The sequence below is a fragment of the Ictalurus punctatus genome, chromosome 17 (assembly GCF_001660625.3).
Source record: "Ictalurus punctatus breed USDA103 chromosome 17, Coco_2.0, whole genome shotgun sequence".
Lineage (NCBI taxonomy): Eukaryota > Metazoa > Chordata > Actinopteri > Siluriformes > Ictaluridae > Ictalurus > Ictalurus punctatus.
In genome coordinates, this window is record NC_030432.2 from 18679767 (window position 1) to 18704302 (window position 24536).

The window sequence follows — 24536 nt, forward strand, 5'->3', positions numbered from 1 at the left end:
TCAATAGACTCTTCATTTATTACACTGTCTTAAAATCCACAAACCACACATTTACTGTAAATCCAACTCCTACCATTGGCATCCAGTGACCTCTCCATATTCAGTCACAATTTCAGAACAAACTTCTGGACTAGCCTAGTCAAATTTAAATCAAATTGGGAGGTGTAGAAGAAATAAAAAAAGAAGCATGCCTATGTTGTCCTGTGTGAGAAGAAAGAGACAGAGCAGGAGAAAGAGAGACAGCAGAGAGTCAGAAAGGTGAACGCAGAGTGACAGGAGTTTATTGAGCATGCTACAGAAGGAGAAAGCACACGGGCACACAGGGAGCGTACAGCATGAGCCTGGTAGAAAAAAAGAACTTTTAATCGCATCACTTCCAAATCACACTGAATTTGTAAATGTAAAAATGCAACCCATGTAGAAAATATACACAGCCTGTCCATGATTCTGAACCTAAGACCACAGATTCTTTAATCATAACACAGAGTACATCAACAAATGACCTCCACAGCCTCCAAAACACAGCAAATATCAATGGAGATGTTTTTCAAATGTCTGGTATAAATCCTGATTTTTTTCCCCTGTTGAAGTGAAAATCAATGCTGAATGAAACAGCTTGATAAAACATGCAGAAAAATAAGTCAAAAAGGCACGGCAGCTTTGGTCCTAATGGTTATCTACACTACCAGTCAAAAGTGTGAACAGTCTACTTTTTTTGTGTAAATTTCCAAGTCATTTCAATCTTCTTTCCATTTAGAAGTTAGGAGAAGCAGTGAGGAGCTCAGACTATTTGGGGAGTTTAAGAAAGGCATTTAACTGGTATTGTACATATGAGGGCTTGAATGCTTCACAATGGCATTTACAAAGCTCAGCAGGTTCAATGTGCAGATTCAATCAACAGCAAGGAAAATGTTTTTTTTGTTTTGTTTTTTTTAACTGATTTCAAGGTCTATTTGATGAGCACAATTCACACCAATGCATCAAAATGAAATTACAAGACATTTAGAACATTTTTAATTTAATTCTTTGTTTTCAATATCTAAACGAGAGCCAAACTATAACAGTGGGTGTCCAGTGCAAGTGATAGGTCTGTGTGGGAGTAAGTAATGATCACAGAGGGATCTGATATGCTGAGGGATTTTAATTCATGCGTTTTTGGACAATTTAACAAAACTGCCTAAGCTCTTCTGCGCATCATGAAAATATTTAAGGATAATGGGGTAAGCTGTACAGTTAACAGAAGCTAATTACCGAAGTGTTTGTCAGGTAAAATTAGTCAAACGCATCGTTGTTCGTCATTATTTAAAATGTAGATGTCCTCCTTAACCCACTTGCATCTACAAACCTAATCATTTAGTTCATTATGTTAATAAAACAATTTTTATCTTGAGAAAACAACCAGAGATCAGAAACAAGGGAATGGATGCCCTCCGTGCTCTTTAATTAGAGTGTGTTTCAAGGACAATTTGCATTGTTAGAGTTGATTGCCGTGTTCATAGTGATCAGTCCACATCAGATTACAATCATCAGCTAACTAACAAACAACTGTTGGCTTCCGCTAATGATTGCTCAAGGTGACACTGAATGGACCTCAGTCAAATGTACGCAACTGTTAGCTTGACCTCACTACTGCCAAGTGTAAGCAGTTAATGTTAAACACTAATCTCCTTCTACTTAAAAAAAAAAAAAAAAGAAATGTTGTAATGAATTATCTACTACACTGCCCACAGTGTGATGTGTGTATAAAGGGTCTCCAGCATTAAATTTAAACTGCATTAAAAGTGTCAGATCAAACAACAAATATACAAACATAATGTGTGCTAGCAGGTGGTTGTTCATCAAATCACGTCACTCCTATTCAGGTGATTCATAACTCAACTGTATTCGGCTGAGTCAAAAAGCAAGCCGATAAAAACTGCTTCAGTGTGGTTTTGCAAAAGATAAATTTCCACATTTAAAATCCTACAGAACAGCAGGTCAGAGCAGTGGGGCAAGATCACGGCTAACAAAAACGCCTTACCACAAACAACGGAATGTGCCTACACTATATCGCCTGTAAAGGAAGATGGGGAGGGAAGGGGAGATTATGCTGCTTTGTATAAGTAAGGCACATTTTGTTGTGGGAGCAACCAATGGGGTAACATCAGGAAGAGAAATACTGAGAAAGAGACAGCAATGGTGCCTGCGTGTTTCTAATATGGTCTTCAGGAATGACTGATCTAAATGAACTGTAATATCGCTCAACACTCCATAGGGAGTACAAGGGATGAGAAAAAGGATGCAGGCTAGAGTGCCTTTTCATATGGTGGATTTGGAGAAGGAGACTCTGAGGCGATGGCCACGGCCCATATCATAGCTATGGAGGTCGATCAGGGCTTGAATGGCCTCCTCCACCGTCGCCATCTGCAGAAGGGCCATCTTGCGATCTCTGGTGTGAAAAACAAAGGTGTGGATGGTCTCATCAACAACACAAATCTGTTCAGAAAAGTGCAGAAGTTCTAAAAATCAGTCTTGTTCTGCACATTTACATTCATACATCTAGCATACATTTACAAGAGTCCAATCAAGGTACAGAGCTCAAGGATGAGTCCTATTCCTCATTACATTGTTGTCATATAGTGTCCAGGTGATTGTCACTGCCTCTGATGGTTAACAAGGGTGGAACAGAACATATGTTCTTGGAAAGGTGTCATGTACAGTATGATGGCAGTATTTATTGTAAATGCAGAGTAAACAGACAGGTACACTATATGGCACAAGTGTGTGGACACCCACACATCCATATGTGGTTCTTCCCCAAACTGTTGCCACAAAGTTGGAAGCGCACAATTATAGGATGTCTTTGTACGCTGTAGCATTAAGACTTCCCTTCAGTTAAACTAAGAGGCCCAAATCTGTTCCAGCATGCCTTTGTGCACAAAGCGAGGTCCATGAAGATGTGGTTTGCCAAGGTTAGAGTGGAAGAACTCGAGGGACCTGCAATGAAACCCTGGCCTCAACCTGACTGAACACCTTTGGGATGAAATGGAATGCTGACTGCGTCCAAGACCTCCTCTCACGAGTGCAGTGAGTGATCTCTCAAATGCTCTTGCTGCTGAATGGGCAAATCCCCACAGTCACACTCCAAAGTGTAGCGGGACGCTAGATTCCCAGAAGAGTGGGGTTATTATAACAGCAAAGGGAGACTAAATCTGGAATGGGCTGTTCAACAACCACCTATAAGTGTTATGGTCAGGTGTCCACACACTTTTGGCCATATAGTGTATCCAGTTCATTCTTAACATTTCTGGGAGTTGCTTTAGGTTCTCAGCTATATAAAAGCATTTTATGTATTATTAATATACATATAACACATAGTAAAAATCATGTAGTAGAAATGCATTAAAATGTGTAAGCTTTAATAGGACACGTCGTCCTATAACAAAACTGAAAATACTTACTGAAAGAACTTGAAGGCCTTCACTGTGCCTCCAGAGTTGGAGAAAAGAAGTCTCAGGTCCTCTTCATTCACCTTCTCACTGTGGAAAAATACAAATGTTCGTGTTTGGCTCGACATTGATGGACATTTTATCCACCCAGAAGAGGTAGAACCAAAGTGACCATTCCAAGACACTCGGTCATCTGTTACAGACTAGCCGAGTAGCTCTGAACTACTACTGCTTCTGCTCTACTACTCACGGGATGTTGGAAAGATGGAGAGTGGCTGACGGAGGAAAGATGTTCTGGAAATTCTTTGAGCCAGGCTTTTTGAAACGATGAAGGGGTGAATTGATGAAGTCTTTAGTGAGGCCCTGATCATCCAAGCCTTCTCGAGGAAGCTGCACAGTCTGGTGTTTGGAAAGGGTCACACGGATGATCTTCCCAAACATCTTCTGCCCATTCAGGTGGCTCATGGCTAAAGTAAAATGAAAAGAAAAATGTGTCATTTAAATGGGCAAACGAATGAAATCTGAAATCGATTTAGGCACGTTGTCTTGCAAATTGTTCATTCAGGTAGACTTCAAGCTTAAACAAGTATTTTTGTGCTATATATCTTGTTGATAATCAACTCAGCCTTCTTGACCCCACTGCAGCTATTCGGTCATACCAAGCTGAGCCTGATTTCCATCGGTCATCTGGATGAGGGCGCTGTCCTTCTTATTATAGAGGATCTTGACACGTTGCACATCCCCATACACACCTTCAGTTAGCCGGGAGCCAGATGGAGGTAGGAGGAAATGACGAGCGGAAGAGAGAAGTGAACCATGAAGTACAAGTTAGTGCTTTACAGGCTGGAGCCTGGAAACGAAGATGGCATCTTAAACAAAAACAATCTATAGCATGGTGTGTTTATAGAGTAGAGAACAAAATTCTGATACACCCTCCCATATAGAGGAGCTATGTGATATGAAAAAGTTTAAAAAAAACGAAAGCCTACATGCAAAATCATCAACCATGCATTACAATAAGCTGTACATGAGAAGAGACAGAGAGCAAGATAGAGACAGACTTCAAAAGGCCAAAATAGACCTGATTAAAATGTGAACAAAAACATAACTGGTAAATTAAAAAATGTGTCCTGAATTACAGATGTTCATATTAACTAAATAGAAAAACAGACAAACTAAAGACGTAAGAATATAAAAATGAATCAAGAAGTAAATAAAATGAAATAATAAATTAAAAAAAGGAGGTAGATTGCCAACGATAACATACCGAAGAGGGTAAAGAGACTTTGGGGCGTAACCATCTTTAGAAGGAGAGAAGAGCAAGCAGCGTAAGACAGGAAGAGAGAAGAGTCGAGGTAGAGCGAAGATGAACAGATCATCCATAACGGAGGGTGGTTTCCCGCACGATGGTGAGGTGACCATGGAGCATGGGTCGGGGAGGTTAATTGGGGCGGGGTTGGTCCGAGGAGGAACATTTGTTTTGTTTTGTTTCGTTTTTGTGTGTGTGTGTTTTGTTCAGGCGCAAAGCATGAACAGGAATGGGTCAGGGGGTTTGGGGAGAAACAGGGGGTGGAGAGGAAAAGAGGTTGGAGAGGAGAAAAAGGGTAGGGAAAAGGAACAAATGGGGAAGGGGTGAAAGAAAAATTAATAAATAAATAAAATGGATTTGAAGGGGAGGACAAAAAAAATAATATACATGTCAGTACACAGGAAATGCAGGTCAAAAATGGCTGGATTCTCTATTCTTTCCTCTGTTTTTTTTTCTGCTCCCAAACATCGCTGTACTTGTGCCAAATGTAGTCTCCAAAGACCAAACATGGGTTAAGGCACTGATGTAGCCTTACCCAGGAATGGGGAAAGTGAGCAGGCATGCAGAGAATAGGGCAGATTGAGGAGCTGAAGCTTAGGTGAGTATGAAATACAGGTAGCTTTGAGTCTAAACCAATGCAAGCCTTTCTGTTTTTTTTTTTGTTTTTTTTAAATAGAGTGATAAGGCCATGCAGGAAATGGGCATGAAAACCACCTTGCAGAGTTATGGGCATCAAATAGAAACGTCACGTCATGTTTAAAAAACCACAGACCCACGAGAGTGTTTGGAACAAACAAAAAAAAAAAAAAAAAAAAAAAACCACACACATGATGGGAAAACACATTACAGGGAGATTTTACAGAGAAGTAGAAAGAGAAGGTGAGAGACAAGATGAGAGAGAGACAGTGAGAGAAAGAGAAAGTGAAAGAGAGAGATGAGGCGTGGGGTGGGGCTACCACATTTCATACCAACTCTGAATAACTTAGAGAGAGGCAGTGGAACGTCAGGAGAAGGAGAGAGGAGTTACAGCTTAGAGAGAAAAGACAGTTAGATATTACTTCAAGACAGAGCAGCAGAAAGAGCAATAGAGCAATAGAAACGAGAGAGAGAGAGAGACAAAAGAGAAAGAGAGAGAGAGAGAGAGAGAGAGAGAGAAGACAAGACAGGCACAGTGGTCAAAACTTGTACAGAATGCACAGAGAGACCGCAGAAACCCTCCATTTTGGCGAGAAATTTATCAAGTAATGCTTTCAGTATATTTATGTGCAGAAAATCTCTTCACATGTCTACAACTCTGTTTACACCCAAAACATTCAGCTAATTTTAAATATACTGAAACGACATTAAAACAACTTCCTAAGGATGGTAGAGAATGTACAAACTGCTCACTGCACTTTATGGGACCAACAATAAATTATACACAAATCATAAAAGTGCCGCAAATATCAAACCTTTTCAACCAACAAAGTGCTGATGCCTAATCTGGACACGCTTCAGAAGAGCCAGTTCGGTTTAGTTCCAGCACAAAAATGCTGCTTGTATGGTACCAAGAACCAGTGACATTAGGAGCTTGGGATCAACATCATTGTGTAACCATAACAAGTCTTCAAACGACTCAAGGTTTTATTTTTACTTTAACATTAGGGCAGAGGTAGATCAGGGTTTAAAGCACGGCGCTACTGATTGGATGTTAATGAGTTCAAATACCAGCACCCCTGTGGGCCCTTGAACAAGGCCCTTAACCCTCAACTGCTCAATTGTATCCTGTCTCTGTTAGAAGCTTCAGCTTTGAGCTAAATTACATTCAGCAGTGGTCAGAATAGTAAACAATCGTTTTACTAGCAACTACAACAACCTGAATAGTAGCTACATTGCCAGTACGAATAAAACCACCGAGCACTTGGGCTGCACAACATGCACAAACATTCTATGCAATGGTGACAAGAGATGCAATAACTTAAGACTAACGTACTTTAATGCTTGATGTTACACAGAACCTGAAAGTGAGTGTTTTTGCTTTATTTATTTATGTTTTTACATTTATTAAGCAAAAAATGAACAATGATGTCAATATTACTCTTATTAAAGCATATAAATGGTATTACTGGGCAAAGTGCAAAATAAAAGGATCAAGACAAAGATAGTACCATAAACAGTATGCATGGAGAACTGTTTTTTATTTCAACCCTGCCAACATGGAGTGATTTCCTGTTCACCACATATGCTCTCTACCTAAAGGATAACAATGCTGTTGTGCACACCAACTGAGATTTAGCCACAGAAAGAAGATGTAGCAGAAGAACAGAGCTGAACGTAAGGCATACTTACTTAAGAGCAACATATATTCTCTATACTCTTACAAGAACAGTTCTTTTTTAAATTTACTTATTTCGTTGTAACCGAGTCATTGCTGCACGACGTGTTTTCCGCAATTGTCACTTTGTTTAAAACGTAAAACGCCACCATTTCAGTTCTCTAAATCTATTAACTAATAACAGTGTGTTCTCACCATGTCCCTTCCATGTTAAATAGCTAGAAGCAGTTGTTCCGTACAAAATATTTGCAGAAGACGATGGGTTCCCTTTTGAGTCTGGTTCCTCTCAAGGTTGCTTCTTTATGTCATCTCTGGGAACCTTTTCTTGCCACTGGCTTGCTCATTAGGGATCCACATATACATCTGGATTTCTGTAAAGATGCTTTGTGATCATGTTGATTGAATCTCTGTGCTGTGTGTGTGTGCACGTGTTTATCTTTGAATTTCATTCATGTTCAATCCATGTCATGTTGCACCTTGCTCACTGCCCTGCAATGTCTTTAATTACTGTAGTCCATGTCTCTGAACTCATATACACACATCATGGCACTTTTTTATGCTTTATATTCCAGTTACACAGTTTTTTACTTTGCACTTGACTACCAACCTACTTCATTGTCTTTTTTGTCCTACATACTTAATGCTGCTTGCTATTTTGCACTTCTGGTTAGATACTAACTTCATTTCTTTGCCTTTGTACTTGTACTCTGCTCAATGGCAAATCCATTGTAATCAAATCTCAACTAATGTGAGGCTGCTCAGTCTTTAAAGTTGTATACAATCTCTAAACAGCACAATTTAACAACAGGGCTGTTTTTCAAAAACCTGAAATATAGGTATTTGCTGTGCTCTTTAAGGATGGTATATCAGCTTGCAGGTTGAATAGCTTCCCAGTTGACATTTGCGGCACCTTTTCCCCCTTGTCATAATTACACAGCGTTTTGTCATCATTCATCCCTGGGGTCGATATTATATCCAATACAATTTGGCTGTAGTTGAGTAACTGTTTAAGAAAACATTTGGTTTGTGAGCAGTGACACTATAGACAAATGCACTTATGAGGACACAGGATGTTCTACTATCTTTCAACATCAAGTTCAACTCAACAGGCACAACAAGAAAAAAAAAAGTTGTATACAAATAGCTGAAATGCAAAGTGACACAAATCAAAAATAAGGTGGTCATATGCTGGTTTTACCTTTAAAATAATCATTTGGCAAACATATTTTTTTTGTACTGGAGGGACAAGGATAATGATGCGGGGTTGCATCAGGGTTGTTATGGTGTCATGGTTTCAGGGTTTAGTCATAGTGTATGATCGGGGGGTTACCTCACTGCTCATGTTTCCAAAACACTGATTAAAAAGCATTTTTGTGTGTCACTGTCTATTTTGTGTCACACCGATCCTCCAGTGCTTCCTTACTCCTGTGGTTCTTCATCCTTTTCCTGTCCAGTTTTGCTTCCCACCTTTTCCCCCCGACCCCTCCTAAATCATACTACCTCTGCTGCCACTCCTAGAATATTATCAACTTAATCAAATGCATATAATGATAACGTAGACTAGACTAGGTTACCATACTGTGAAAATTTAATCAGTAACACTCCTACAAGAGAGTTTAGGATTCTGTAAACCGCATGCCTAATTCACCTCACATCCCTCGACCCGCCTTGTCGAGTTGTTCAGTATCTTAAACAGACTTGCTTATGAGGATTGTGTGGGACTGTTATTTAAACTCACTCTGGCCAGCATTCCTGCAGGAATTCTTACCAATCCTGTCCACTTCTATAGTTACCATTTTTGTTTGTACCAACCTGCAATATTTTCTAATGAATACACACACACACACACACACACACACACACACATATACATACATATATATATATAAATATATATATATATATATATATATATATATATATATATATATATACACACACACATACACACACACACACATACCTAATCTATAATCTGTTTTTGATAATACATTTTTTTTTTTTGCTTTTGTGGTTTTTTACTTTTTTTTTTTTTTATTACTTTTCATAATTTTTATGATTTTTTTTTTTTTTAAATACTTTTATAAAAGTATATAACGGACAGGTATGGAACATGAATGATAAAATGTTTCTGAACACTATAACTACTTTGAACAAGAGAACTAGGCTGTAATAACATGTACTATTACACATGTAAAACATGTTGCATTCCATTCGTCTTACATTCTAAAAACATTCGCAAAAGAATGATTTTGTTATGTGACATTGTTAAATCTCCGGCTCTCAGCCACTCACTGAACAGAGCTGACGCAGAGAGAGGTGTGAGTGTAGCGGGAAAGCAAGACCTCACGCTTACAGGACAGTACTGGCGACATAAGACAGAAAGTCGCTAAGGTTTGTCCAAAAAAAAAAAAAATCGCTAGGTGCTTTTTTTTTTTTTTTTTTGCAAAGAAAAGTTGCTAAAGGGGTCTGAAATGTCGTCAAGTTGGCAACACTGGTCTGCACTGACAGTTGGATAAAAGGCAGGCTAAACTCCACCTCTCCCCAGCAAAAAGAAAATACAAAGAGAGAGAGAGAGAGAGAGAGAACGTGGAGTTTTCCATTTATGCACATTCTATTTGAAAAGCAATAAAATACACAGAGTACCCACATGATGTCCTGTCTGTTTCTTCTTGAAAAAATTCACACCCCCTTCCAATCTCTCCGCGCCCCCCAGGTTGAGAACCATCGACCTAGATGGTTCTATTTCCCAAAACACAACCAAATTAGTCATTCAAACCAGGATGAAGCAGTACCTAAAGACGAATGAATGATTGTGTTAAATGCGTAGCACCGCACAAGCATTTGGTTTCCTGTGTTAATCAGTGTGGACTTCCTCTAGCAGCAGCTACCCTGAAGCTGGAATGACTTTCTTCCTCATATGTTTATGCAGTGGCATATAAATTGTTGCCACTGCATAAACATCAGACTCAGGTAGGAGGTGTTGCACAATGTTTGGAGGTGGAATTGTACATTAGAAGTAATCTGGAAGATAATTATAGTTCCAGGATGATTTGTTTAGAAACTGTATATATTAAAAACACACCTTTCTGCTATTTAATGAAGCCTTGGGTACAAATTGTGTTGCTCGTTTGTACATTGAGGGACATGAGGGACATGAGGGGCATGCGGTTTACACAATGCCAATATAAAACTAATTTCTTTTATGTCTTGGAATATTATTTGTGTATATTGTTTTATTTTAATATACTTCTGTTAAACTGTATGATTTTAATGCATATATAAGCTGCTCTTAAGACCTTCTCATTTGATCTTTTCTTCTTTTAACCCCATTATATTATAAAAAGAAAAAACTATCATTGAGAAATTCTAAAAAGCTGGACCAAAAAATTAAATAATACCCCAAATGTAAGTCTGTATAAACATGATGCTGAAAAATTGTAGAAGATCCTAAAAAAAAATAAAAAATAAAAAAAATTAAAAAAAAAACTTGGCAGATGACTGAACACAGAGAAAGTGTAGAACCAGAGTCTGCTGGGGGCCTGACTGAACACATGACTGAGAACAGAGAGAGCAGGGAGAGTGTGTGTGTGAGTGAGAGAGAAAGAGAGAGAGAGAATGGGTATAGGTGTGTTGGGTGGGATAAACTGACCTCATCATTGAGATTGCTGGCTAGCAGCACTGCACCAGCCGCCGAGTGTCCTGACAGAGCGACCCGCCCAGCTGCTGCCGCTGCTGCGGCCGCCGCACTTAGAGGACTGATCGACCCTAGAGAGAGAGAGAGAGAGAGAGAGAGAGAGAGAGAGAGAGAGAGAGAGAGAGAGGGAGGGAGGGAGGGAGGGAGGGAGGGAGAGAGGCAGAAAGGCGAAACGGTCAGATAAAGAGAAGCAAATAAATAGAAGAATAAAGGGTAAAAAGGAAAAGAAAGAGAGATAGAATGAAAGAGTTAAATATCAGTCAAACATTCATTCCCAGCAACCCCTCTGACCCAAAGGCATCCAATGTGTACAGGCCAGTCGGCTCATTTCCACACAGAAGGATCGGTATTGAGGAACATATAGAGACAAACACTTTGGCTTGTCTCTTCCTGCTTTAGCTGTGTAAATCAGTTTCTCCATCTTACAATTCACCTACATTTCTCTCCCTCTCTCTCTCTGAGAAAGCATCTCTGTGCAAATTCCTCCTATACAGGCCACAATGCAGAAACTTTTCCTCACTGTACCTGTCCACGTACAAATTTACTGTGCCGCATTCCATTATCTTCAATGAAAAGTTCTGCCAGATCTGTGTGGCACATGACAGTTGCTGCACTGTTTTATCTGAGCAATAATACTATATATATATATATATATATATATATATATATATATATATATATATATATATATATATATATATATATATATATATATAAGTTTTTTTTTTTTTTTTAAACAAGGTTGATGCACATTATAATTAAGTAAAACAAACTCAACACGCAGTCTTATTTGATACAACACAAGATAAATGGCACACAATGCATCAATGTGTATATTCCCCAATGATATGTTCAATGCAGATTGATGTATTTTTTTTATGTCTATATCTAAAACCACAGAGGGGCAAAAAAAGGTGATGCAGCAGAAAAAATTTGCAAGTAGACATGTACCCTTCCTGCTGTATCTTCTGAGTAGTGACAACTCTGACAGCACTGAGAAATGTTCTTCCAAAAGAAAGAAACACCGCAGAAGTAATGTTAAGAAAAGTTAAACACCTGAGAAAAGGTACCCAGAGAGGATGGAAATGCTCTGGAACAAGAGGAGGATGCTTGGTGTCTCCTTAGAGAGAGAAGCATGCAAATAATTTAAAATATCAAAAATAAAGAGTCTTTAGAAAAAACACTGTTCTTTTCTTGCCTTCATCATTCTGCAAAAACACTTCTGCGTGTCTAAGCAACCTCGTCCTGAATGAAACAGACGCGGAGGTAGATGATTTTTAAAAGTCCAAGATAACAACATTGTGCATGTGGGATGTTCCTGTATATCGTATGAGCAATTATGGACACATTCCTTTTTAAAACATAAATCCATTGCCTAGGACCTCCAAGTGCTGACTGCAGTTTATTGCATATGTAGACACAAATAGTGTGATATTTAGAAACATTTTGGCGTCATCATTTGTGAAGCTCAAAAAGCTGAACCTACAAGTGACAACAGTGGTGGTGACAACAATGGCAACTGTTACCAGGGACAATGACCTGCATCAATTAACAAAAACTAGCAACATCATTTTTCCCCTTTTTTTTTTATTTTTTTTTTTTTTTTTTTTTTTTATCCGAGTGAGGTTGCCCTTGGAAGAAAAGGGAAACAAAAAGGTAGTATTATCATTATCTCTGTCCTACGCAGTGATAAACACTTACAGGTGCATCTGAAAAAAAAAATTTATATTGTGGGAAAAAATAATTTTTTTCCCCCCATAATTTAATTCAAAAAGTGGAACTTTCATTTATTCTAGATTCATTGCACAAAGTGAAATATTTCAAGCGTTTTATGTTTTAATCTTGATGATTACAGCACATGCAAATAAAAAATCCAGTATCTCAAAATATTAGAATAAAGAATTTATAATACGGAAATGTCAACCCTCTGAAAAGTATGTTAATTTATTCCCTTGATACTCGGTCAGGGATTTAATCCTTTTGTACGAATTACTGCATCAATGTGGCGTGGCATGGAGGCGATCAGCCTGTGGCACTGCTGAGGTGTTCTGGAAGACCAGGTTGCTTTGATAGCGGCCTTCAGCTCGTCTGTATTGTTGGGTCTGAAGCATGAAGTGAACCTCCTGGTAGACACTGCATCGACTCTCGACTTGAGAACACAATGGACCAACACCAGCAGATGACATGGCACCCCAAATCATCACTGACTGTGGAAACTTCACACTGGACTTGAAGCAACTTGGATTCTGATCCTCTCCACTCTTCCTCCGGACTCAGAGACCTTGATTTCCAAATGAAATGCAACATTTACTTTCATCTGAAAAGAGGACTTCGGACCACTGAGTCCGGTTCTTTTTCTCCTTAGCCCAGGTAAGATGCTATTGACGTTGTCTCTGTTTCAGGACTGGCTTGACACTAGGAATGCGACACTGCAACATTTCTGTATTATAAATTCTTTATTCTAATATTTTGAGATACTGTATTTTTGATTTCCATGTGCTGTAAGCCATAATCATTCAAACAATAAAAAGGCTTGAAATATTTCACTTTAGATGTAATGAAACAAGAATATATGAAAGTTCCACTTTTTGAATTAAATTATGGGAAAACGAACTTTTCCACGATATTCTAATTTTTTGAGATGCACCTGTACACGTGTTATTTCATTCACATCAATATTAGGTTATATGAGTAATCAGCAATATCAGTAGGAATATACTACAAAGTTACGAATCAGTGCAACACTAATATTAATAATAAACAAACGACTGAATCAAAGTATGAGCTGCAGTGAGAGGATCTTTACTGCACTCCTACTGAAAGTTTTGGACACCTACAGTACTGGTTTCAGTGAACAACGGTTAATTGACTAAATACCAACTTAAAGCTTCTGTTGTACTGTCTCCTCAGCTGGCTACAGAACTGAATCTCCATAGAGAAAGGTTTTAATTAGGCTTTTTTTTCCCCCACTTGCTGTTTTTTCCCCAAAACAAAACAAAACAAAAAAGGCTCATTTGTTTGTCCTGTATAAGTTTCTTGCCACAAACAATGACTGCATGGAACAAGTGTGTTTATGAAGGACTAATTTATTATATTTCAGATATAATAATGGCTAATTAGGACTGAAAATGCCCGGTTCATGTCAGAGGATAACAAAGTAACGGTTCGAAAATCAGAAACTCTTTTCAGATGGCCCAACACAGGCTACACTATACTTTAAAACTTTCATATAAAAAGAGTCTGCATGCAGCAAATTGTTTTTACAATAATACAGCTATAAATTAAATTCACATAAGCTTCTGTAAATGGATTATGCAACACACATATAGCCTATTTCCAGACTTTCAAGCCAAGTAATTTACCACTTTATACTCATTTAATGCTATTTCACCAGCTGTAGTAATTCCAGCCTAAAAGTATATTCAAGAACCTTGGAAATCATTTAAGAGTTAAATAAAAACCAACTGGAATGAAGTACTTTCATAAACAAATTTGTATTGTTATGATTAACTTCTTCTGGATGGCCAATTCTGATTATACAGGTTGTTGTGCGTGTCCAGTAAACAAGGTTCACAGCTCTACGCTGGATGAGTGTACAAGTCTTACCAAGCAGGGATGTGGAGTCTTTGCCAAGTGCAGCGGCCATCGCTGGATCTACAGAAGGCTGACCGTCTGCTGCAGGCAGCTCGGGTCTTGTATAATCTCGACTCTTATCGTTGTTGTACTTCACGTTTAAGTTGACCAGCTTGGAGAAGTCGATGCGCAGCGTGCAGCACGAGTTATAGATGTTCTGTCCATCCAAAGACTAGAGTCAATGATAAAGAGGTGTTCAAGCATGTTCTATCTTGAAGCGAGCTAGTTAACTGTGCACTGAAGGAGCAAAATACTTTCATTATGTTCCTGTAATGTCTTTAGTAAAGCATTATACTCTAATAATATAATCATTGCTCAACATTGAAAATGATACTGACCCCTGTGCGTGCACAGCTTTATTAAATGTGTAAGTCTGTATCACAGAGACTTAATACCTCAGCCTCACCTCAGTCAATCTGTTCCTTTTGTTCAGATCTTGTGTGTGTGTGTGTGTGTGTGTGTGTGTGTGTGTGTGTGTGTGTGTGTGTGTGTATACCTGTATTGCTGAAGGTAAACATGATTACACTTTTGGATCCTTCTCTGAACTGAATGCCTAGCTCATTTATGTTTGTTTTCCATCACCATCCAATATCCAAGCAAGTATTTCTTTGTTTTTTGTATCATCATTATGCATTTAACCATAAAACAAAACCCTAAGGCATGTGAGGCCACCATATTGAAGTAAAACATGCTTCAATTAACACATTTGCACTTATTGTATTGACTTATAGAATCATTTACCCCTCAGGTTTCATTCCATCACTTCGAGCTTTTCATTCATACGTTTAGATTTTCACCAACTGTTACTATAAGAGAGGTGCAGACTAGAAAAATCCAGGCAGGCAGAGAAATTCTGAGAAGGAAACGATACTTTACCCCAACACTTAACATATGCTGGAGGATAAGACGGCAATTCTTTTCCAGATGTGCACAAAGCAACAGTAACAAAAAAGTCCGGTGTGGTAGCTACGCATTAATAAGCAGCTCCTCCATTTGTTTATCAACCAAAGACCACACAGTCCCGCCCACTTGGTTAATACTGCCTCAAGTACATTTGTCTCACAAAATGTTTATCTATGTTGGCAGGAAGTAAAAGTAACCATTACAAGAAACAAATACGCCTTTCATATCCTGCATCCTTTAGCTTTCAGTGAATCAGCTTTCCTGCTGAGTGAATTATACTGTCGTTTAATCTGCCTGCACTTTCAACTGAAAAGGCAGGGAAAAAAGTGCTGTTTTCAGGTGGACCCCAAATCGCTATAGTGAGGGGGTCACAAATCATACATTATTGTAAGTAAGCACAGGCCTGTCAGAGGTACCTATGCCTCATTTAAAACATCCACTTCATTTTAAACAAGTGCAGGTTTTAATCTTCTTCTGTTAAACTATGAATGGTCATTATCTTTAGGTGATGGGATTTTGAGGATTTCACAGGAGGATTGTGTTTGTCGTGTCAGCTCACTCACCAGTTTGGCTTGTTGTGCATTTACAGGCTCGCTGAATTGCAGCAGCGCTTGGAATTGATTATTTTTGGTGAATGTGATTATCTTCATCACGGTCCCAAACTTGGAGAAGATCTAAAAGAGAAAAGATGCACAAGTAATGCCTCATTGTTTACTCAGTGTTTTTTTTTTCCTGCCGTAGATATACTGAAAGTATTTATTTATTTATTTAAAAAACTAATTGGAGGTGTGTGGAAAAGCTCTGACCTGCTGCAGGACGTCCAGTGTTACCGGGTAGAACATGTTATCGATGATGATGCGTAAAACCGGACTTGGCGGCGGTATTAACACGCTCTCTCCTGCTGAATCTGAGCTCGGAGAACCTCCCTCCTGTACGGCGCACACTGCCTGCAGAACGGCCTGGGCACGCTGACCACATCGAGAGGACAAAAAAAAAAAAGACAACAATGCAGAAACTAAATCAAATTCAAGCTCATACCATTATTCTCTCTCTCTCACACACACACAGGAAACAAAGAGGCAGGCTGTAAAATGATCAAATGAAAGGCTTAGCTTTTCAGTCCCTTCTGCACACCACAGTTTTTAAAAATTAAATGTAATCATGCAAAATACAAACATTGGATGCTGTAAACAGACAGTCAACTCTGGATACTAGAAATCATCCCATGCATTTTTCATGTCTTCAACTGAACTGTCGCTACTCCTTATGGAACATTTGTAACCGTTGATTCACACCAAGAGACATCAGTTATCTGTTTTAAATTAAACCAGTTCCTTTCCCCCCCTGATATTTTATTACTTTACATTTGTTATTACAGTAACATGAGATATATATTTATTTGAACTGTATATATTGCCTTGTGTTATCTGATATTTATTTAAACATATTTATTAGACTTCCTAGTTGTGAATAGTTGTCTCAAGAATGAACAAAGCACTTGTGTGTTAATATATATATATTTTTTTTTAAATAAAACTTTAATTCAGCAGCACTCTGTTAAGCAGTGCTCAGACTAAATGAAATATGATTTGCCTCACAATAATAGGACTATTTAAAGCAGGGTTGAATAGACAGCTCTGTTCCTGGAGGAGTCCAGACTCCAGCATAGGCTAGGGACGATTGACGATCGATTCCAACCAGCTCAATGGCTATCAAGCCAGACGATTTAAATGTCTGTAGGAAAACATGGTGTCTGCAGCTATAAAATCAACAAAAATAAAGCGTGTTGTATCCTGTCCTATAGGTTTCCTTTTTGCCTATTTTGTGTCCTATATGGAGCTTAATAACCTGCTGTCTGACTTCAGACTAGAGCAACAAAACATCTTTCTCTGATGTATCTTAGATTCCCATGTCTGTGCTGCCAAACAGATAAAGCTGTGAATATCTTCCCATGCAAAACATGAACAGAGGTTAAAATTTGTTTAAAAATTGACAGAAAATGTAATTATCAGGGCAACTCTAATGTATCAGTCCCTCCAGGATTTTGCGATCGTAGAAACAAACGCAAAATCAAGCAAACTCCGCAATATTCGGAGGAGCTTGCAATTTTGCAAAATTACCACAGAACTTCCGCAGATTTGGGCCGAGACGCGTCATGTGAAGTCGTCACATTGTCGCATTCGGTCAAAGCCCTCTTCGATTCTTGTGCGTCAAACGAGTACAGCTTAAAAGGTCTCATTTACCAACAAACATCACTGTGAAAGGCCACGCAAAACAATTTTGCCAATTCAAGTAGTTTTCCACCAAAAAAAAAAGCTCAAAATACCTTGCAAGTCGCATTGCACATTTTGAAAAATATGTAGAAAAAAATCCAAGCATTTTTGGCCACAACAATCACAAAAAAAAAAAACTGATCTACATTTATACATTTGCATTCAGAGCATTTGGCAGAAATCCTAACACTTATCTCATTATATAACTAAGCAGTTGAGAGTTGCTCAAGGGCAGTGGCAACTTGGCCGTTCTGGGATTTGAACTCACGGCTCTCCAATCAGAAGTCCAATGTCTTCAAACACTGAGCTACAAGAATTCAATAAGTATCTTCGCTGCTGTTCACCACAGAGCACATGCATGTGTAGTTTTATAAACTGGTTAGTTTGATCAAAGGTTTATATGTGTATGTGTACACTCTTGGTTTAAAATGTGCACGTTGGCAGCCACAGCAGCCCTAAGGCTGGTGGAATTCTTTAAACGATGCAAGAGCTAAACAAAAAGAACCTCTGCAGTACATGCAGCATTCAATATACTTAAAAAGAGCACAGTCTTTCTAGAAGGCTCTGTACTGTTAGGGGGCACAGAGTGGCTTTGAGAGAGCTGTGAGCTGAGCAGACTTCAGAACATCGCAGTGTTGCCAGGTCAGTTTTGCTGCAGACAGCAGGAGAAGTGCTGCCAAAGGAAACTATATTTAATACCGCTTCTTTAAAGTGTATTGCATGACGTTACTTTTAACTATTACAGTGCATTTTGCAATAGTAGTCGTGGTGTTAACCTTTAACAAAGCGTCATACACGGTTTGAAAGGGATGGCGACGGCGGCGAGGCACAAATGCCACAGAGTGGATTGCTGGTTGTAGTATTACTTTACAAAAGACAGAAAAGGAATTAGGATATTCGAGTTCTCCTTGAACATGTTTTCTGCTGTTGCTTCCCACAAGAAAATGTGCAAACAGAGGACATGCATACCAAACTGCAAGCAATCGAGGGTTGTATAGATTGCAGATAGGATGAAGTCTCAGAAGAACAAGATGAAACCACTCAAAAGACTTCTCGAAATTAATTTGAATTATACTACCAGTTTAAGAGCTCAAGATTACCATTTGCTTAATAAGGAAACACCAATCAATGGTGGGTACTAGCAGGGCGGAAGGAAATGGAAGAACCATTTTCAAGCCTGACTAAGTTAAATACAAGTGGCATGCATCTGGTTTCAAGGTGTTTTCACCCTCATGTGAGTGGGAGGTCAGAAAAAAAAAAGATCATGAGATGAAGAGAACGAACATGGTCAGTATGAGCAATAATTAATTAGCAGTTCTTCCGTTCTGTGCTATTTTTCCCAGAAAAAAGAGGAAAAACAACCACATCTCATTCTATTCATCATAGCTTTCAAGTAAGCTCTTTTTCCACAGAGTCATTATATTTGCGTCTGACCACTGCTGGCTTGTAACAGCCTAAGCGAGAAGGTTATGAGTTGAAACAGAAGTCAATTGGTTTGATTGCTTAAAAAAAACCTGCAGTGTTTACAGTACTTTTTTTTTTTTTTTATCTTGGGAGGAAGTACGAAATATTTTGGGTGGATTTTTTTTTTTTTTACTAATGTGCATTGTCAGTGGAGTGTGCAAGCAAAAAAAAAAAAAGTCCTGCATACAGTTGTGTTAAAATTCCCAAAATTCAAACCTTATTTCCTTTTGCAATTGAAAGTTTGGATCTCTGTTTGGTGGATAAGAAGCATATTGAAGTGACTGGTTTACGAACCTGATTGAGTGCACTGTCTGTTTTGAGCTCTTTGTGGTTGGAGTACTGGATACACACAGGAACATTTCGCACTTGAGGGGTCACTGCTGTGTAGTAGTTCACCATGGTGATCGCTGCTTCCTCTGTCCCGAGCTCCAAAAATGCCTGGTGGAGAGGATCAATATTTAATAGTAAATATGTTGAGCAAAAGTACTGAGACGTCGAATCAACTGTACAGACAGACTCATTTGGACTTTCAGTAGGCAGGTCATGATTTCAAAATATCGGAACACCGAATTAAAGCATCGTTAATAACTTCCGAGTTACAGATAAAGTTATACACACAGTGACTTTTAAAATAAATAGCAAACTATGACACAACACAAAATAACATTATTCCAAGCTATTTAATCACCTCATTATAATGTACAACAATATAAACAACTGCCAAAAAAATCCTTGTAAATAAATAAATAAAACTATTCTTAAAAAAATAAAATAAATAAAAAGAAGAATAAGAAGAATAAATTCTGTCCTCACACCTGATTTTTGCCTTTCAGCATCAGGATATTGGTGACTTTCCCAAAGGGTAGGCCCAAGGCAATGACTTCTGTCTCAGAAACCTCGTTCGGGAGTTTACGAATGTGAATGACTCTCGAGGGCGGGTTTTCCATGCTGTCCTCCACTCGCAGTTTTTTGCTATCACTTCCATTAGCTGTGAATTACACCACAAATTCAGATTAGTCATCATTCGGCATTAAAGGCAAGACTTCGTTAAATTATGGGCTCTATCCACACATTACAGTATGTAACGTCTAGACTTCTGGCCTTCAGACATTTTAACAAAGTGGTGTATCAGTGTTTAAAAAGGCATCACATCTGGAAATGCCGTCTAGCGAATGTCATTTTTAAATATTCTGAATGTACATAAGATATGCGGTGAGTACAAGAACAACGCCACACATGCTGCCACAGCTCCTGCACCTGCAAGCAAAATCAGGCATAAACCCGTGTTCTCTGCTATGCGTTGGGCCGTATAGGTTTCCTATAACAACACAACATATCCCACAACCCGTTTTATCACTTATCATACACGTACGTATGTATGATGCCACAATAAAATATTCAAATATTTTTTTAAAATAAAATAAATTAGGGTGGCCAATGCATGGGGTTGCAGAAAATTCATAATGTCAAACTGGGCTCATCTGTCCAAAACATCTGGGAACCCCTGTATTAAATCCATTGTTACTCTATATACATTTTTTTTTACACTTACCCTTAACTGAAGTGTTTGGACTGCTGTAAAGACTGCCAGAAAGCAAATCATCCGAACTTCTCTGAGGAGGGAAAAAATCACGAGGCCAACTTTAAAGAAACATTATAATAGGATGCATGTATTAAACGCTATCATTAAATCCTAATCCATTAACCTTACAATATGTACATTAACATATTCACTTAAATAAAGTGTGAGCCACAAAAAAAGATGACAATAGCTTACCTTTACACCAACTGCAACATCACTAGCGATGCTGAAGAGAAAATGAAGAAAAAGGTGGAAAAGATTATTATGGATATATTATATTGTCGTGATTTTCTGTTTGTTCATCCATGCATTACGACAGCATCCTTCAGTAAAACAGGAGACTAGAATTAAATGTTGTACTATAATGAAGTAATAAAGATTAGTTTAAAAAAAAAAAAACCTGATAAGATGAATTAACATATTATGTTTCCTATCAGATTAGCAAATTAACTCACTGACCAGTTAAAGTTTCGGGCTGAAAGATGAATAAATCGGTTACGAATAAGATCCAGGATAAAGTCATGGTTATGGCAAAATCCCAAACAGCTTTCAACTCACCACACATACACCAGACACTTTAGTAGGAACACCTGCTCTTGTACACATGAATGAGCAGTGCAGGTGTCCCTATTAAAGTGGCCGGTAAGTGTATAGTGCAATAACACTAATGTTACATGGCTGAATAGGAAGCCAACTGGGATTTTAAGCATTCTTTTCTGTATTATCACACACAGAATAATAAGATACCCTGGTATCTAGGTTAAAACTCATTTTAATATATCCTTTAGTAATATTTGAGAATATTATAACACATTTAATATCTTCAGAGTGAAGCATGTTTCTAACAAAGAACCCCTTCAGCTGAAGGAAACTAATCAATACCAGTTCTAAAAATAGTATTATGGGAGTTACCTATCTGGTCTAAATTAACTGATGAAGCAAAATGTATAATAGATTATGATAAAATACATTTACTGTGTAAGTATCTTATGAAGTAAACACGACTGTAGCTTGAGTGCTCAAACAAAGTACAATGCGGCTAAATGCTAGCAAAGCCTATACAGTGCTAGCTAACAGCGCGAGCTGAGCTAAGCTAAGCTAAGCTAAGACTATCTCGAATTTCATTTATTTTTTTTATTCTTTTTACCAAAATGAAAGAGCGGAAACAGTTTAGTTTTCATATTCGCACAACATTATACACTCACCCGTCCATTGTTAGAAAAAGAGTCTGTTTTCCACCTTTAAACCTAGCTGTTGGTAAGCTTATACGCAAAATGGTGGCGAGTCTGCAGGTTGTGTATTACTGGAGTGTGTGTGTGTGTGTGTACATGTACAGAGGTTTGGGTTGCCAGGTCTGAGAAAAAAAATCTGTCCTTCAGTTAATGCTCAATTCTGCTCTTTTTAACCTTAGACTAAATTGATGCCTTGTTGTTCCATCCATCCATCCATCCATCCATCCGTTTTCTATACTGCTTATCCTTCATGGTCGCGGGGAACCTGGAGCAAATCCCAGAGGGGCATGTGCAAACTCCACACACACAAGGCAGAGGCAGGAATCAAATCCCCAACCCTGGAGGTGTGAGGCGAACTTGAGAACCACTAAGCCTGTCTTGTTGTTGTTTGTAATATATGTAATATATAATATATTAATTACATGTATTTTAATAAAATATAAATGAATGAATGATGTATTAACACCAGTTGAGGTGGCACACCTCTTTCTCAACATGAGCCCTAAATCCTTACTCTGTATTTCATCTAATAGTCCAATAACCAATAATTCTTATATTATTTATTAGGACAATAATAAGTAACAATTTATGATACCATTTTGGACTATTATATTGTTTTTGGACTATTATATTATTTTTTGTTTGTTTGTTTGTTTGTTTTTTGTTTGTTTGTTTGTTTTGAATACCTCAATACTAAGGATGTAACCAAATACAAATGTGTGCTAAACAAATACAGGCATGTACTTTTTGCTATTTTGGCTTTTTTATTATTATTTTATTTTTTATTTTATTTTATTATTTTTTTTTAAGAGAGGTTTCCATAAAGGTGCACATGGCATGTGGTTGAAACTAGTTGTGTGCACTGAGATGCAACTAACTGCCTGGTGAGGGTCATGGTGATTTAAATTAGGCTACTGCTTTGTTTATAGTTTTTTTGAAAATATAACCAATTAAATTCTTTAGGCACCACTGTGGGAAGGCACAAACAAAAATAACAACTGCCCAAGTGGAATTACAATAAATAAATAAATAATATTACAACCTGGAGAGATGTAGCTGAGGTGGAGGAACTGTCAAAGCCATAATTCAGACCATGCTGACAGTGCTGACATTTTTACATCTGAGGTTTTTTTTTTTTTTTTTCAGTGTTTTCCAGAATTAGTCGTATGGTTCATAATTCATTTATATTCATTTTAAAGAAAGAAAGAAAGACTTCAGTTCCCTTCCAAAGGGAACTTCGATCTTGCGTTTAGCATAACACTACACAATGTCTCGTTCCCTTCTCAGGGAACAGGGTTACATGCGTAACCCAGACGTTTTAGGCCATGCACTCTTCAAGTTTACATACGAATACAGATACGGATATGGATATTTGAAGCACTCAACATGAAAATACAGCCAGTGTCATTGTGCTACAAACCTACATAATACATTCTGTAGTGATAGTCATGGTGGGTCAACTTGCTTATTTTCATGGGAAAACCACAGACCTGGCAACACTCACACAGACCCTATGTCATGAAAGAGGGCTGTTGTGGCAGTTACACAAAGGTACTGATGAATAGCCCAAAGCTGTTAAGTTAAGCATCTGTTTTCACAGCAGCAGTATACTACATCCATGTCCATGTCACTGCTGTGCTGAAAACAATCCACCACCCAAATAGAGGTCAGCTGTGGTCTCTTTCCATTGATGGAGATACCACAAGAAGGGCTACAGAAAGTCACCTATACTTAAAAAAACAACTACAATGAGTTCAGATGCCAGTTGTACCTAATAAACTGTTAACTCATAGGATAGACGCTGTAAGTATCTAGTGTACAGTTCTACATTGTTTGGATATCTGTTTGTTTATCATTTTTAAGCAACCTTTAGCTTAGGCAGAAAATGACTGAAGGCTTAATGCTTTTGGTGCAAAGCAGGTTCATGCTGTTGACACTGGAGACTCCTTTCAAAAACACAGAATAAGCCTCTTCTCACAGAAACCTTCACCATATCATCCACACATTTTTGTAAAAGTATGTTTAGGTGGTGTGTCCAAAATACAAACCACTTTGTAAGTTGTTACCATAGAAACAGTAATGCATTAGGACGGGTGCATTCATATAAACCTGATTTCCCTTGCCTTGCTGTTATGGATAAATAATCAACAACCTTCCTACCACTATATTTAGATGGTATAAATCAATATACTTTCAGGAAATAATGAAGTGTTACCTCAATGCTAGGTATAATTTATGATAGGGAGACATGTCTTCACTGCTTTTTGAAAGTGTAGCCTGTTAAAATCTCTTATATAATACCTTGCAACAGAAAGCTTTCCAGACACTTTCTAAATCTGTCACTAAGACCATGTGGCACTATTCCTCACCAATAAGAGTAAATGCACTGACAGTAAATAAGAACAGTTCTGTTGTGTGTGTGAGAGGATAATGGAGATACAAACTGAATGCTGGCGTTTTTGTCTCACTAGAGGTAAGAGCAGTGGGCAAGGGCTGACTGATAATAGCTTATTAAGACAAATGTGTCTGTTGCCTACTTCCATCTTCTCAACTGGATTGTTGAGCACTCAATCCACCGGCAGATCAGCAGCAATAATAAAGGTTAGGATACTATGTCTTATTTATAAGCTATAGTTATCATTGGTGATATTAATTAGACATGTTATGATTGTATATTAATAATTTCTTAATCATAGCTCAT

The 24536-nt window shown here is 38.1% G+C and overlaps 1 protein-coding gene across 3 annotated transcripts; it reads right to left on the reverse strand.

Moving 5' to 3' along the window:
* Nucleotides 1-345: 345 nt before the first annotated feature.
* ptbp2b (polypyrimidine tract binding protein 2b) lies at nt 346-21951 on the reverse strand. Of its 3 annotated transcripts, none has more exons than XM_017491076.3 (14): nt 21809-21950; nt 20799-20829; nt 20574-20634; nt 19837-20009; nt 19316-19459; nt 16091-16252; nt 15848-15958; nt 14355-14553; nt 10704-10819; nt 4696-4729; nt 4088-4180; nt 3679-3895; nt 3441-3518; nt 346-2428 (listed from the first exon to the last, which is right to left on the reverse strand). In XM_017491076.3, exons 1-14 carry the CDS (start codon nt 21814-21816, stop codon nt 2299-2301), a joined length of 1557 nt encoding a protein of 518 aa, XP_017346565.1. In that variant the 5' UTR covers nt 21817-21950; the 3' UTR covers nt 346-2298. The 3 variants fall into 3 exon arrangements, with proteins under 3 accessions (XP_017346565.1, XP_047017187.1, XP_017346566.1); XM_047161231.2 differs by having other exon boundaries at nt 20574-20662; nt 21809-21914; XM_017491077.3 differs by having other exon boundaries at nt 2229-2475; nt 21809-21951.
* Nucleotides 21952-24536: the final 2585 nt, after the last annotated feature.

Coding starts and splice junctions, on each gene's coding strand:
- ptbp2b (XM_017491076.3), bottom strand. Junction 14,554..15,847: donor ATGCACAACAAGCCAAACTG/GTGAGTGAGCTG, acceptor CATTGACTCTAG/TCTTTGGATGGACAGAACAT. Junction 10,820..14,354: donor AGACTCCACATCCCTGCTTG/GTAAGACTTGTA, acceptor CTCTCTCTCTAG/GGTCGATCAGTCCTCTAAGT.